This window comes from Pistacia vera, unplaced genomic scaffold, assembly GCF_008641045.1.
Source record: "Pistacia vera cultivar Batoury unplaced genomic scaffold, PisVer_v2 Contig146, whole genome shotgun sequence".
Taxonomy (NCBI): Eukaryota; Viridiplantae; Streptophyta; class Magnoliopsida; order Sapindales; family Anacardiaceae; genus Pistacia; species Pistacia vera.
This window is the reverse complement of record NW_022195532.1, coordinates 1,362,000-1,374,971: the sequence shown is the minus strand read 5'-3', so window position 1 is coordinate 1,374,971 and position 12,972 is coordinate 1,362,000. Positions and strand designations below refer to the sequence as shown.

Genomic DNA, 12,972 nt, shown 5'->3' with positions numbered 1-12,972 from the left:
ACAGTACGAGCACTAATCTAGATTTAAGCATTAAATTATAGTCTCTGATGACAATTGACAAATCTATGGACCAATAAAAATATTCTTCTATTTCAATTTTCAAGCCCCGTCGTAAACCTTGTGCTGCCCACAATAACTGCTGAAAGGACTTAAACGTAAACCAGGAGCAGATAGGTCAAAGGATGACAAAATTACCAACGACTAGACTAACCGAATTTCTAATACAGACCGACAATTAGGGGTAAATTGGTCAATTGACTTTTGCCCAACTTCCTACCATATTTAAAAAAAATTTGCATATATATAGGTTTGTCGATTCGTGGATCTCCGATGTAAATTTAGTTCTGTACCTTTACATGGTAAAAAACTTAGTTGATTTCTGGAAGTAGAATTGTAATATTCAACGATTAGACTTTTGGTTTCGTGAATCGCTGTTTTAGGGTTTTGAGCGGTTTCATTAATGGCGAAAGTGAGGCATTCTCGGTTGCAAGCCAAGAAATTGTCAACGCTAATGCTGGTTTTGTCAATGCTATTCATGCTAACACTTGTTCTTTTGATGCTTTTGGCTATGGGGATTTTCTCTCTTCCAATAGACGACGATGATTCTCCGCCCAATGATCTCAGCTTCTACAGGCGCCTCACCATTGAAAAGTATGCATCTATCTCTTTATTCACTTTTTTTTTTCCTTTATTCAAAATTTTATTCTTTGCCCGTAAAATTTTACTAGCGGGAATATATTGCAGACATAATAAGACGGAGGAGATTAGAAAGCAATGGACCGAAGTCATTTCTTGGGAGCCTAGAGCTTTTATTTATCATAATTTCTTGGTCAGATTCATCTTTCCTTTCTCTGTTAATTAATGCTTGTTTTGTTTATTTATATAAAGCAGCAACCGGCACAGTGTATACAGCTATCATTTTTTTTTTTTAATCTTTGAAAGATTATTGGTCTCGAAACCAATTTGATGAACATATGACTAGTTTGCTGACAATATAATGCTTGTAGACATATTATGCGGGTTCCATGGATGAATAATTTTGATTCTACAATTATAGGGGAGGGATTGTACAGTGCCCTTCCTTTTAAGTGCATGTTCGCATTCGAACATAATTATTTTATGCACAAAATGGTTTTGAATAGATTAGCCTTTGTGTTCTTAGAAATATTGACTCTCTGACATACTAATTTGTACAGTCCAAGGCAGAATGTGACTACCTAATAAATCTTGCTAAACCACATATGGCAAAATCAACTGTTGTTGATAGCAAAACTGGTCGGAGTAAAGATAGCAGGTTTGCTTTCCTTGCAACCATCTCCATTTGCTTTGCTGATTAAATAAAAAAATTGAGGGTTTACGGTAATTTTTTCCCTGCTAAACAAAACTCTATTAAGGAACTTGGCATCTCGCCTGCAGGGTGCGTACAAGCTCCGGTATGTTTCTGAGGAGAGGACAAGATAAAGTAATTCGGAACATTGAAAAGCGGATTGCAGATTTCAGTTTCATTCCTGTTGGTGAGAGCCTATGCGTTTATCTAATTTTGGCTACATAAAATTGAAAAGCTCTTGCAAATTATATAACATTTTGTTTTGTTTTAACTAGCACGAGAGTGTTTCCAGCTAAAGTGCTTTACTAATCACTTTTCCATGTTGCATTTTGTGGCCCTGTAGATAAATGCTGAAATTTTTTTGTTATTCTTTTCCTGCATATCTATGTTCATGATTTTTCTTTAATCAATGATTCTGAACCAAAAGAAAACTGTAAATCTCTGTTTTGCTATTACCAGTTGGTTTGTCAATTCATGAAATTGCTCTGTTTAAGTGAACTTTACATTCTACAGAGCATGGAGAAGGACTTCAAGTCCTCCACTATGAAGTTGGACAGAAATATGATGCTCATTATGATTACTTCCTTGATGAGTTCAACACTAAGAATGGAGGGCAGCGGATAGCCACTCTTCTTATGTATTTGTAAGAGCTAATTGCCTTTGCCAACATCGTTGGAGCTGCTCACCATGTACCATAATTTTTTATTTAGTTACATCTTGTACAGAAAGCTGATGTTTGCCTTTCCACTTCTCTCTTTCTACTGTTGTTGCAGGTCAGATGTTGAAGAAGGGGGTGAGACAGTGTTTCCTGCTGCCAAAGCAAATTTCAGTTCTGTGCCATGGTGGAATGAGTTGTCTGAATGCGGAAAACAGGGTCTCTCCATAAAACCAAAAATGGGCGATGCATTGTTGTTTTGGAGCATGAGACCTGACGCCACGTTAGATCCTTCAAGTTTGCATGGTTAGCAATTCTGCATTTTTCTCTATTTGTTATGGACCTTTAGCTGTAATTCAAGAAATGATTCTGCAGTTTGTCACCTTTAGCTGTAATTCAAGAAATGATTCTGCAGTTTGTCTTGCATTTCAGAAGAAAAGTATTTGCCTCTTATCGTCTTCTTCTAGCATGAAACACTGACAGTTGCAAGTTATTTTACATTTTTTAGCAAGTGGTTTTCATTCACCAACACAATGTTATTGATGAGTTAAAATCATTTTGTGGTTGATTTTAGGCGGATGTCCTGTAATCACAGGAAACAAATGGTCATCTACAAAGTGGATGCATCTCAATGAGTACAAAGTCTGAGCTATTATCTGTAAAGGTAATTCTCAATGCCAAAACTAGTAAACTGCATGTAAAGGTTGCTGGCTTTGGCTTTCGAATTGGATGGTGTTCTAGGATGCTTATTGATATGTTGTTGCAATACATTCCTATTAAAATTGTTGGCTCAATTTTGTTTTCCAAAACATGCTGAATTACGTCTACATTATGGATGTGCATACTGTTTCTTTCACCAAACAAGTTCTTGGCTACGGCTTGTCAAAATGGAATTGTAGGGGACATCAACTTACATTTTTAACAAGTATGGCTAGTGGTCATTGAAATAGTGAGTATGTTTAATTATATGAGTAGGTAGCAATACGAGCATGGAAAATACAGAACTTATAGGCTTGGTTACACTCATTGTAATAGGATGTTATTTTAAGGCCTTATGGAATTGCTCCTTTACTCGCTACTTATATTTGCTCATGATTACTATCATTAAAGAAAGTAAGATATGCTATTGTAGTAGTATTTTTCTGCATAACATGGGTGAAGATTCGAAGTGATGTTTCTTCAAATTGGTATACGTAATTCTCATTCCTAACTGCAATTTGCTGACTGTACAATGCAATGCTGTTGCATGAAGCTAATTACTTGGCATTGATACAATTTCTTCTACTATGTCAAATTGGCAGGACTTAAAAGACATCAGAGTTTGTGTGGTTAATGGAACATTCTGGTGTGCCCCTCCGAACTACCATTTAAACATCATCATTACAACTGAGGTGACATGATTCTGTATATGACGGGTTTTTGTATCTTTACACCTGCATTTAGGTTGAAAGAAGCCCATCGTTCACTTGGAAAATAAAATGTGGTTCAGAGGATGTGATCTTCTACTTAGAAAATTATTAGCAAAATAGGAATTAGGTTGTTGCAAGTGATGTGTTGACAGATTAGTATAAACAAACCAAATAAATTCTGAACCACATTATATATACTTACTTTACTTAGGAACATGCGCATACTTCATGTTTATTGATACTACACGTTACCTTGGAGTCGTTTGATTTATTTGGGATCAAAGCGACTTGAACTATCCTCTGTGTTCAACAAAGCTACGCACACCGAAAATTTTGCACCAAAAATGTGTACCGGCCTACGTGTACCCTTGACTCACACCACAGTCCAGACGCCTGATTTTTTTATAAATATTTTTCTAGTGAACGGTCGTCCATCAAATATGGACGACCGTTCACTCATATGGACCCCCGTATATAGACGGGGGTCCATATACGATGGACGAGCGTCCCCATTTAAAGGACGCTCGTCTATAAATAAAATACAATAAAATTTTTTTATAAACATTAGGGATGGTCGTTCATCCGTTATGGACGGCTGTCCCTTCATTTTGAATGGGCGTCCGCAAATAAGGGACACTTATTTTTAATCAAAATATGAAAATAAAAAATAAAAAACTTTGGGGACGCCCGTCCATACTTTTAAACCTAATGGACACTCGTCCATACTTTTAAAAAAAAAAAAATTTCTAAACAAACTTCGCTCTTCTTCTTGTCTTCATTCCCTGTCTCCTCTTTTTTTCTTCGTCTTCATTCCCCATCTCCTCTCTTCTTCGTCGTCTTTGTTTTATGAGATAAACGTGCCAAATCCAAAGGCTCCAAATCCCAGAAAACTACAGAAGCAAAACAGAGAGAGCTTAAACATTGCACCTATATACCAAAAAATACAGTTAAAAGATAAAGTTGCAGGTGGCTTCCCCTTCCTACAAAGGTATCTTCAATTTATACCACAAATGAAAATAAGGGAGTTAGTATTACCAGATCTCATGAGGTTTCGGGAAAATCTAGTACATATGGGACATCATAAGCTGCTGGGAAAAGTGGAAGTCTATCTCTAGATGCTTTAGCCAAAGCTAAGAAAGCTTTACAAATGCAGAAGGAATTGTCAGAATAGCTGAAGAAGATACCATTGGTAAGAAGAATCTCCACTGTTAAGAAAGTTGTTTCTTTCCTCTTCTCTCATGTGGTCAATTTTATGTTTGTTTAGTAATATGTATTCTTTGGTAGACACTGAATGCACTGAATGCCGCTTTTCATTTTTTTAGTTGAACAAGGGCACAAGTTCAGATGGTAGCTCAGTCTCTGGATTGAAAGACGGAGAGAAAGTGCCATCCCCTGGTACTGGAATAATGCAGGGATCAAGATCAAGAACTGCAAATGCTTTATCATTTGGTGCAATGCCTAGTTCATCAAACTTACAAGTTGCCACAGCAGCTTATGTGAAGCCACCTGCAAGTGGGGTGCCTACTATTCCTGGCCTTACTAATATACCCAACATTGAAGCTGTTAAATGTGCTCAAGAGCTCGCTGCTAAGATGGGCTTTCGTCAAGACCCTTAAATTTTTGGGTAAATAAGTGCAATGTTTAAGCTCTCCCTGTTTTGCTTCTGTGGTTTTCTGGGCTTTGGAGCCTTTGGATTTGGCACGCTTATCTCATAAAACAAAGACGAAGAAGAAGAGAGGAGATGGGGAATGAAGACGAAGAAAANGTAGACACTGAATGCTGCTTTTCATTTTTTTAGTTGAACAAGGGCACAAGTTCAGATGGTAGCTCAGTCTCTGGATTGAAAGATGGAGAGAAAGTGCCATCCTCTGGTACTGGAATAATGCAAGGAACAGGATCAACAACTACAAATGCTTTATCATTTGGTGCAATGCCTAGTTCATCAAACTTACAAGCTGCCGCAGCAGCTTTTGTGAAGCCACCTGCAAGTGGGGTGCCTACTATTCCTGGCCTTACTAATATACCCAACATTGAAGCTGTTAAACGTGCTCAAGAGCTCGCTGCTAAGATGGGCTTTCGTCAAGAGCCTTAAATTTTTGGGTAAATAAGTGCAATGTTTAAGCTCTCCCTGTTTTGCTTCTGTGGTTTTCTGGGCTTTGGAGCCTTTGGATTTAGCACGTTTATCTCATAAAACAAAGACGAAGAAGAAGAAAGGAGATGGGGAATGAAGACGAAGAAAAAGAGAGGAGATGGGGAATGAAGACGAAGAAGAAGAGCAAAGATTGTTTAGAATTTTTTTTTTTTTTTAAATTATGGACAGCTCCAAACGTAAAGGACGGTCGTCCAAAATTCATGGACGGCTGTCCGTAAAGTTTTTTTTTTTTTTTTTCATATTTTAGTTAAGGACGGACGTCCCTTATTTGCGGACGCCCGTCCAAAATGAAGAGACGGCTATCCATAACGGATGAACGACCGTCCCTAATTTTATAAAAAAATTTTATTGTATTTTATTTATGGACTAACGTCCTTTAAATGGAGACGCCCATCCATCGTATATAAACCCCTGTCCATATAATATGGACGAGGGTTCATGTGAGTGAACGGTCATCCATATTTGATAGACGGTCGTTCACTAGAAAAATATTTATAGAAAAATCATACGCCTAGACTGTTAGTGTAAGTCAAAGGTTCACGTAGGCCGGTACACATAGGCCGATACACATTTTCGGTGTCCGTAGCTTTGTCGCCTCTATGTTTTATCAATTTAGTAATTTATTTCTCTCTAACAGAAGATGATGATGCGGCAATGAGATCGACATAAAAAATTAAAAATAACAAAAATAATAATAGTTTTTTTTACAACATTAAAAAAAATGAACTGTCACAAAGTTATCATGGCAATGGTCACCTTCTTAATAAGAAAGCCACGTTGATCCGGTACTTGATTTTGGACCCAATAATAATTTGACCTGAAAACAATTTGTTGAAGCATTTGCGCTTTCTTCCAGACATGAAATCGAAGTCATCTTTGTTAATATGTAATTCCACGAATGGTTGTTTAAATTCTGGGACAAAATGGTTACAAGTCCCGTTCAAGAGAATCTGGACATGATTATGATCATCTGTAGCACTGCTCACAAGTATCTTGAAATGATCATGTTCATCTACCTAACAGTATACTTTACACCCAAACATGCGTTGTAATGTCAGCCACTTCTCTCTGCCAATGCAGTGTCTTTAGTCATTACACCATGCGCTTTCTTTCTAACTTCAATCATGTTTCACGTTTAGGCTGCACATCAGGATATTGATAGCCAGAAAACAAGTTCTGAGAATCATTTCCTCAAATCATTAATAACAACATTAAATAGAAAATGAATAGATAAAGAGTTCAACCAATGGAATTCTCTAACTTCTATCAGTCGACAAGTTTCATCAAAAAGTTGGCCCGATAACAACTTGACTGGGCTAAACCCCAAAAGCCGACAAGGCAAGATTGGCTTGAGAAACGCAAATCCAACATGTGTGTAAATGTTAAATTTTGGGTTTCTTTTTAGTTAAGTACCCACCAAAATTCTTTCCAATGCAACAATTACAAACAAGAGAACTTTGGTGAGCTTAATTTGGTAACTCCGTTTTTTTCTCAAAAGCCTTCAATCCTACTAAAGCTTTGGAGATGAATGTCGAGGGCATATGTGAACCAATGTTCAATTGACAAGTAATGTAAACAATCTCTGAACATGTATAGCAAATTAGATGCCCAATACCTTCTCGGTGCCAATTTCCCGCAGTTGGTGCAAAGCCTCAGCAAAATCAGGAGGTGGTGGGCGTGAAAAGTGTATATTGTCCCGTGTGTGTGGATGTATGAACCTACAAATTCGAAGCAATAATCTTATGGTAAAACACATAATTAAATAAGAAGTTAAATGTTAGAGATAGCTTTATTATGTACCCAAGAGCAAAAGCATGGAGGCAAGGCCTCTCTAATCCAGACACCAACTTCAAGAGTTTGCCATCACAGCTAGGTGGAGTTCTGGGCTGAAGCAGTGACATGGCCATGTTCTTGGTCCCTCCATACACTTCATCACCTAATAGAGGAATTCCCAGGTACTTTGCATGTGCACGTATCTACTACATAGATTCCACACCAGGAATTGAGAGTATAAACTATAAGAGTCAAAAACTTTTATAGTTGGGATTTACAGCATAGTGATTTAAATGACTACAGCTAAAAACTATATAGATTTTCAATGTTAAATAGAACAAAAAGACTTTGTGGTGCTATTTCTCCACCCAGCTTACACAACCTGGCCAAAAGAATTTTGCTTAATTCAAGGTGCATAGAAGACTAAAGTGATCATCACTCGATTTTTTTTTTTTTTTTTTTTCACCTGTATTTTTAAGTAACAAGCATTACTCGCTAAAAGCTCTTTTTGACAAGTAGATGGCAAATCTTATGGGTATAATATTTCTTTTAAAACTAACGAAAACTCTTTGAGGTTTACTCAAAAACTATGCTAGGCAAAGTATNTGTACTTGATTTTGGACCCAATAATAATTTGACCTGAAAACAATTTGTTGAAGCATTTGCGCTTTCTTCCAGACATGAAATCGAAGTCATCTTTGTTAATATGTAATTCCACGAGTGGTTGTTTAAATTCTGGTACAAAATGGTTACAAGTCCCGTTCAAGAGAATCTGGACATGATTATGATCATCTGTAGCACTGCTCACAAGTCTCTTGAAATGATCATGTTCATCTACCTAACAGTATACTTTACACCCAAACAGGCGTTGTAATGTCAGCCACTTCTCTCTGCCAATGCAGTGTCTTTAGTCATTACACCATGCGCTTTCTTTCTAACTTCAATCATGTTTCACGTTTAGGCTGCACATCAGGATATTGATAGCCAGAAAACAAGTTCTGAGAATCATTTCCTCAAATCATTAATAACAACATTAAATAGAAAATGAATAGATAAAGAGTTCAACCAATGGAATTCTCTAACTTCTATCAGTCGACAAGTTTCATCAAAAAGTTGGCCCGATAACAACTTGACTGGGCTAAACCCCAAAAGCCGACAAGGCAAGATTGGCTTGAGAAACGCAAATCCAACATGTGTGTAAATGTTAAATTTTGGGTTTCTTTTTAGTTAAGTACCCACCAAAATTCTTTCCAATGCAACAATTACAAACAAGAGAACTTTGGTGAGCTTAATTTGGTAACTCCGTTTTTTTCTCAAAAGCCTTCAATCCTACTAAAGCTTTGGAGATGAATGTCGAGGGCATATGTGAACCAATGTTCAATTGACAAGTAATGTAAACAATCTCTGAACATGTATAGCAAATTAGATGCCCAATACCTTCTCGGTGCCAATTTCCCGCAGTTGGTGCAAAGCCTCAGCAAAATCAGGAGGTGGTGGGCGTGAAAAGTGTATATTGTCCCGTGTGTGTGGATGTATGAACCTACAAATTCGAAGCAATAATCTTATGGTAAAACACATAATTAAATAAGAAGTTAAATGTTAGAGATAGCTTTATTATGTACCCAAGAGCAAAAGCATGGAGGCAAGGCCTCTCTAATCCAGACACCAACTTCAAGAGTTTGCCATCACAGCTAGGTGGAGTTCTGGGCTGAAGCAGTGACATGGCCATGTTCTTGGTCCCTCCATACACTTCATCACCTAATAGAGGAATTCCCAGGTACTTTGCATGTGCACGTATCTACTACATAGATTCCACACCAGGAATTGAGAGTATAAACTATAAGAGTCAAAAACTTTTATAGTTGGGATTTACAGCATAGTGATTTAAATGACTACAGCTAAAAACTATATATATTCTCAATGTTAAATAGAACAAAAAGACTTTGTGGTGCTATTTCTCCACCCAGCTTACACAACCTGGCCAAAAGAATTTTGCTTAATTCAAGGTGCATAGAAGACTAAAGTGATCATCACTCGATTTTTTTTTTTTTTTTTTTTCACCTGTATTTTTAAGTAACAAGCATTACTCGCTAAAAGCTCTTTTTGACAAGTAGATGGCAAATCTTATGGGTATAATATTTCTTTTAAAACTAACGAAAACTCTTTGAGGTTTACTCAAAAACTATGCTAGGCAAAGTATAGGTTGATGAAGTAACAACCTATAATCAATGCAATTAATATTATTCATCAACATTGGGAAAAATAAGCTTAAATTTTATACACCATGTAGTACCTGATGAGTGCGTCCAGTTTCTAATCTCCACTCCACCAGTGCACAAGCACCACCAGCAAGAATTTCAATTACCTTGTACCTGATAAAGGTTCAACCAACTTTAACCAACAACATCAAAAACTGGGAAATGTTTACTCTTGTGAGTGTAATCTCTCAGAGAATAATCTATATTCTGTCAGATGACACAGAAATAGAATATTCTTGCTAAAATGGGTTTGAATCAAACATATAAAACTGCCCTCAGAATAGACTTTTATTCAAGTCCCAATCTTCACCTTTTTGTGTCTTTTCCCCGACTTTTTAAGCAAAAGTCAATAAATCAATCACAATTATATTCTACAAAATTTGCGTTCCTGCCTGAATCTCAATTTCAATTAGTTTAAGGTATTTTATAATAAACTTCTTAATCAGATGGGTGTTTTTATCAACCCAACTGTTAGATTTGCTACTTACTAATAAAGTGGAGAACCATAATTCACCTACTAGCTGCATAACGAGCCTGCCCATGTTTGATTGGTCCAGGTATAGCAGTCATACGAATCCGGTTGTTTGAATCACGACCAATTGGAACCTCAACACGTCCAGAAGATTGGGAAGGAAATCCAGAAGTAAGACTGATATAGACTCTCTGGATACTGTGCAACTTGAATTGTTCTGATAAATGGGCATGAGAATGTTCATCCTGCCATTGACATGTAATTAGTCAAGAAGACTAAAAAAGTGCACATCAGGCTAACCCATAAATTCAACTATGGGAGGCAACCTTAAATAGACTAATAACTGCTGATGCTTAGAGAAATTATCAGAAGTGGGCAAAATTCACCTTTGCAACAACAAGCAATCCACTGGTGCCTTTGTCCAACCTGTGCACAATTCCAGGTCGAACAGATGCTGCTGCACATATACTTGAAGTTAACTCTTCCTCATCAGAAATATCCTCAGCATCTGAAAGAACTTCCTGGTTTTTAAATGCAACCGTTGGAAGACTGCAATGGTGAAGAATGCCATTGACAAGTGTGCCAGTAACATTGCCTGGTGCTGGATGAACGACCTGGTAATGAAGAAACACATATTTGCAGCATCAGAAAATAGGCAAAACACCAATAATATTTCTCAAAGCTAAATAATCAATAATTGGAAATAGTATTCAGCTAATTTTTGCTTTACAACAATTTCAATGAAAAAAAAAAATTATTTTATGTTCAATGAAAAAATAATTTCAACCCAAACTTTAAAAAAAAAAAAAATTAAAAAAAAATTCAAAATTAGTTACCATGTGAGCAGGCTTGTTAACAACTAGTACATGATCATCTTCATAAACTATATCCAAAGGTATATCTTCAGGTACAGCCCTTAAAGGTTGCAACTCCGAAATCGTGCAATTCACCTTATCCCCAACTTTCACACTATGCGAAGCCTGCTCAGTCAACAATAATTCAACTCTAAAATAATTCGAATATTATAATTAATATTGAGACCTCACTTAAAAAAAATATCAAAATACAACAACAAACTTACCTTGTTAATAACTTGTCCGTTAACACTAACGAGGCCGGAACGGATACTTGACTGAACGCGAGCTCTGCTAATTCCAACAATGCGAGATGAAATCCAAGAGTCGAGTCTGAGTTTGCCTGCAGCTTTTAAATTGACTGTTTCTTCCAATTGGACGCCACCGAAGTTGGTGACAGGTTCTTGGTTTTTGTCTCTGCTGGAACAACAACGAACTCTCAGGAATTTATAAACCCTAGAAGAGTTTATTATAGGAGAGGATTTAAGGGCTCCTGTAGAGGGAGCTGAGCAATAAGATAGTGAGTGGAGAGAGCTGAGCATCTTGCTGTTCTGTTAAGTTTATTTGTTTGTTTGGTCACTCCTTATATAATCACAATTACGACGTCGTTTACCATGACGTCTTTGACAAATGATCTATAACTTTAAATCCGAACTAGGCCTGCAAAACAACTCGACGCACGAGCCGCTTGGGCTTGAACTAAACTCCACAAAAGTAAGTCAAGACCAATAATACTCAACTTGAACAATTTGCAAGTTTATTCGAGTTCGCATAGCATATAATATTTCAATTACAATATATATATGTAAAATTAAACCTATTATAACTGAGGTCGAGTTCAATTTTAACTTAGTTGTAATCAAACCGACTATACACCTATTGACAATGGCGGATATATATATATATATATATATATATAAACCGATTATAACTGAGGTCGAGTTCAATTTTAACTTAGTTGTAATCAAACCAACTATACACCTATCGACAGTGGCAGACCCAGGATTTTTGCCGGGGGAAGGGGGGTTCTCTGCGGTTCCTTCATTATTTGTCAAACAACTAGGAAAAACTTTAAAAAAATCATCAAACCTTAAGCAAATGAAATAATATAATATCAATAATATGAAAGAAAATTATACAATAACATAACACTTTACTACTTGAATAAATCTATGAAAAGCAAAACCTTGAACAACTTATGTTGAAAATAACATCAAATTCAAGAGGAAACACAAGAAAATTTTTACGTGGAAAAACCTCTTCAATTAAAGAGAGCAAAAGACCACGGGAATCTAACGGTCTACTTAAATCCAATATAATTAAAAGAGTTTACAACAATCACAATTCACCAAAAAAGTTCTACACAAATTTCTTATTTCTCCTTCATTTTTTTTTTTTTTTTTTTTGGCTTTCAAAGATTATAATATAAATTTTCATGACTTTGATCAGGCCTAACCTAAGCTAAAATCAATCAAAACTTAAATTAAGTCAGCGTTACCTTAAGCAGTCAAACGGTGATATGTTTCAAATGTAGGAAAGTGATGGATGAAGGATAAAGAATAACATTCAGTAAAATATAGTTAAGGTTTAGTTTGAGAAAGCATGAACATTCTTAAACACAAAACAAACTCACAAGATCCATGCATTTTTCCGTCAAATTAGAGTAAAAAACCTTCAAACAATAAACATGATTCAACCTAAAATAAACTAAAATGAAATGAGCAATACACATATCTAAAATTGATAAAACAGAAAACGAAATTAATTGTGACACCTTGATTAGTGAAAGCTTCAATAATTTCAATCTTCAAAAGTTTTAAAAACGAATAACATAGAGAAAGTGAAAAAGAGAGTAAAGAATTTTAGGGATAAAATCATAAAAAATAGGTGGACGTAGAAAAAAGTGGAAGAAATTTTAAACTTTTAATATAATGTAAGCCTGGAATGCATATATATTAATAACAAATTTTTTATAAGTCTGGATATATATATATATTTTAAATCTAAATGTAGACCTAAATATATATATTAATAGAATTTTTTTATGGGCCTATATAATGGGTCCGCCCTTG

At 36.0% G+C, this 12,972-nt stretch overlaps 3 protein-coding genes across 6 annotated transcripts; 1 reads left to right on the top strand and 2 right to left on the bottom strand.

Moving 5' to 3' along the window:
• Window positions 1–294: 294 nt before the first annotated feature.
• Window positions 295–3,414, top strand: LOC116123851 (probable prolyl 4-hydroxylase 3). Of its 2 annotated transcripts, none has more exons than XM_031409587.1 (8): window positions 295–651; window positions 745–829; window positions 1,197–1,294; window positions 1,417–1,514; window positions 1,841–1,970; window positions 2,101–2,288; window positions 2,578–2,646; window positions 3,284–3,414. In XM_031409587.1, the coding sequence occupies exons 1-7, from the start codon at window positions 461–463 to the stop codon at window positions 2,628–2,630; spliced, it is 843 nt and encodes a 280-aa protein (XP_031265447.1). In that variant the 5' UTR covers window positions 295–460; the 3' UTR covers window positions 2,631–2,646; window positions 3,284–3,414. The 2 variants fall into 2 exon arrangements, with proteins under 2 accessions (XP_031265447.1, XP_031265446.1); XM_031409586.1 differs by having other exon boundaries at window positions 2,557–2,646.
• Window positions 3,415–6,402: 2,988 nt separating this feature from the next.
• Window positions 6,403–7,884, bottom strand: LOC116123852 (RNA pseudouridine synthase 2, chloroplastic-like). Its single transcript, XM_031409588.1, has 3 exons — window positions 7,344–7,884; window positions 7,159–7,261; window positions 6,403–6,611 (listed from the first exon to the last, which is right to left on the bottom strand). The coding sequence occupies exons 1-3, from the start codon at window positions 7,448–7,450 to the stop codon at window positions 6,573–6,575; spliced, it is 249 nt and encodes an 82-aa protein (XP_031265448.1). The 5' UTR covers window positions 7,451–7,884; the 3' UTR covers window positions 6,403–6,572.
• Window positions 7,885–8,341: 457 nt separating this feature from the next.
• On the bottom strand, window positions 8,342–11,443 carry LOC116123850 (RNA pseudouridine synthase 2, chloroplastic). Of its 3 annotated transcripts, XM_031409585.1 has the most exons (7): window positions 11,128–11,443; window positions 10,883–11,026; window positions 10,433–10,660; window positions 10,089–10,291; window positions 9,610–9,688; window positions 8,939–9,114; window positions 8,342–8,856 (listed from the first exon to the last, which is right to left on the bottom strand). In XM_031409585.1, the coding sequence occupies exons 1-7, from the start codon at window positions 11,440–11,442 to the stop codon at window positions 8,739–8,741; spliced, it is 1,263 nt and encodes a 420-aa protein (XP_031265445.1). In that variant the 5' UTR covers window position 11,443; the 3' UTR covers window positions 8,342–8,738. The 3 variants fall into 3 exon arrangements, 1 of the variants encoding a protein (XP_031265445.1); XR_004127105.1 differs by lacking the exon at window positions 8,342–8,856 and having other exon boundaries at window positions 9,067–9,117; window positions 10,063–10,291; XR_004127106.1 differs by lacking the exon at window positions 8,342–8,856 and having other exon boundaries at window positions 9,096–9,114; window positions 10,063–10,291.
• Window positions 11,444–12,972: the final 1,529 nt, after the last annotated feature.

What these genes read in the sequence shown, in the direction of transcription:
- LOC116123851 (XM_031409586.1), top strand. Translation starts at nt 461, where the DNA reads ATGGCGAAAGTGAGGCATTCTCGGTTGCAAGCCAAGAAATTGTCAACG. An exon ending in TTATTTATCATAATTTCTTG is followed by an intron (nt 830 to 1,196) that starts GTCAGATTCATC and finishes TAATTTGTACAG; the next exon opens with TCCAAGGCAGAATGTGACTA. An exon ending in GGTCGGAGTAAAGATAGCAG is followed by an intron (nt 1,295 to 1,416) that starts GTTTGCTTTCCT and finishes TCTCGCCTGCAG; the next exon opens with GGTGCGTACAAGCTCCGGTA.
- LOC116123852 (XM_031409588.1), bottom strand. Translation starts at nt 7,450, where the DNA reads ATGGCCATGTCACTGCTTCAGCCCAGAACTCCACCTAGCTGTGATGGC. An exon ending in CTCCATGCTTTTGCTCTTGG is followed by an intron (nt 7,262 to 7,343) that starts GTACATAATAAA and finishes TCGAATTTGTAG; the next exon opens with GTTCATACATCCACACACAC. An exon ending in GGGAAATTGGCACCGAGAAG is followed by an intron (nt 6,612 to 7,158) that starts GTATTGGGCATC and finishes CTGCATTGGCAG; the next exon opens with AGAGAAGTGGCTGACATTAC.
- LOC116123850 (XM_031409585.1), bottom strand. Translation starts at nt 11,442, where the DNA reads ATGCTCAGCTCTCTCCACTCACTATCTTATTGCTCAGCTCCCTCTACA. An exon ending in ACGGACAAGTTATTAACAAG is followed by an intron (nt 11,027 to 11,127) that starts GTAAGTTTGTTG and finishes TTGACTGAGCAG; the next exon opens with GCTTCGCATAGTGTGAAAGT. An exon ending in TTAACAAGCCTGCTCACATG is followed by an intron (nt 10,661 to 10,882) that starts GTAACTAATTTT and finishes CTTCATTACCAG; the next exon opens with GTCGTTCATCCAGCACCAGG.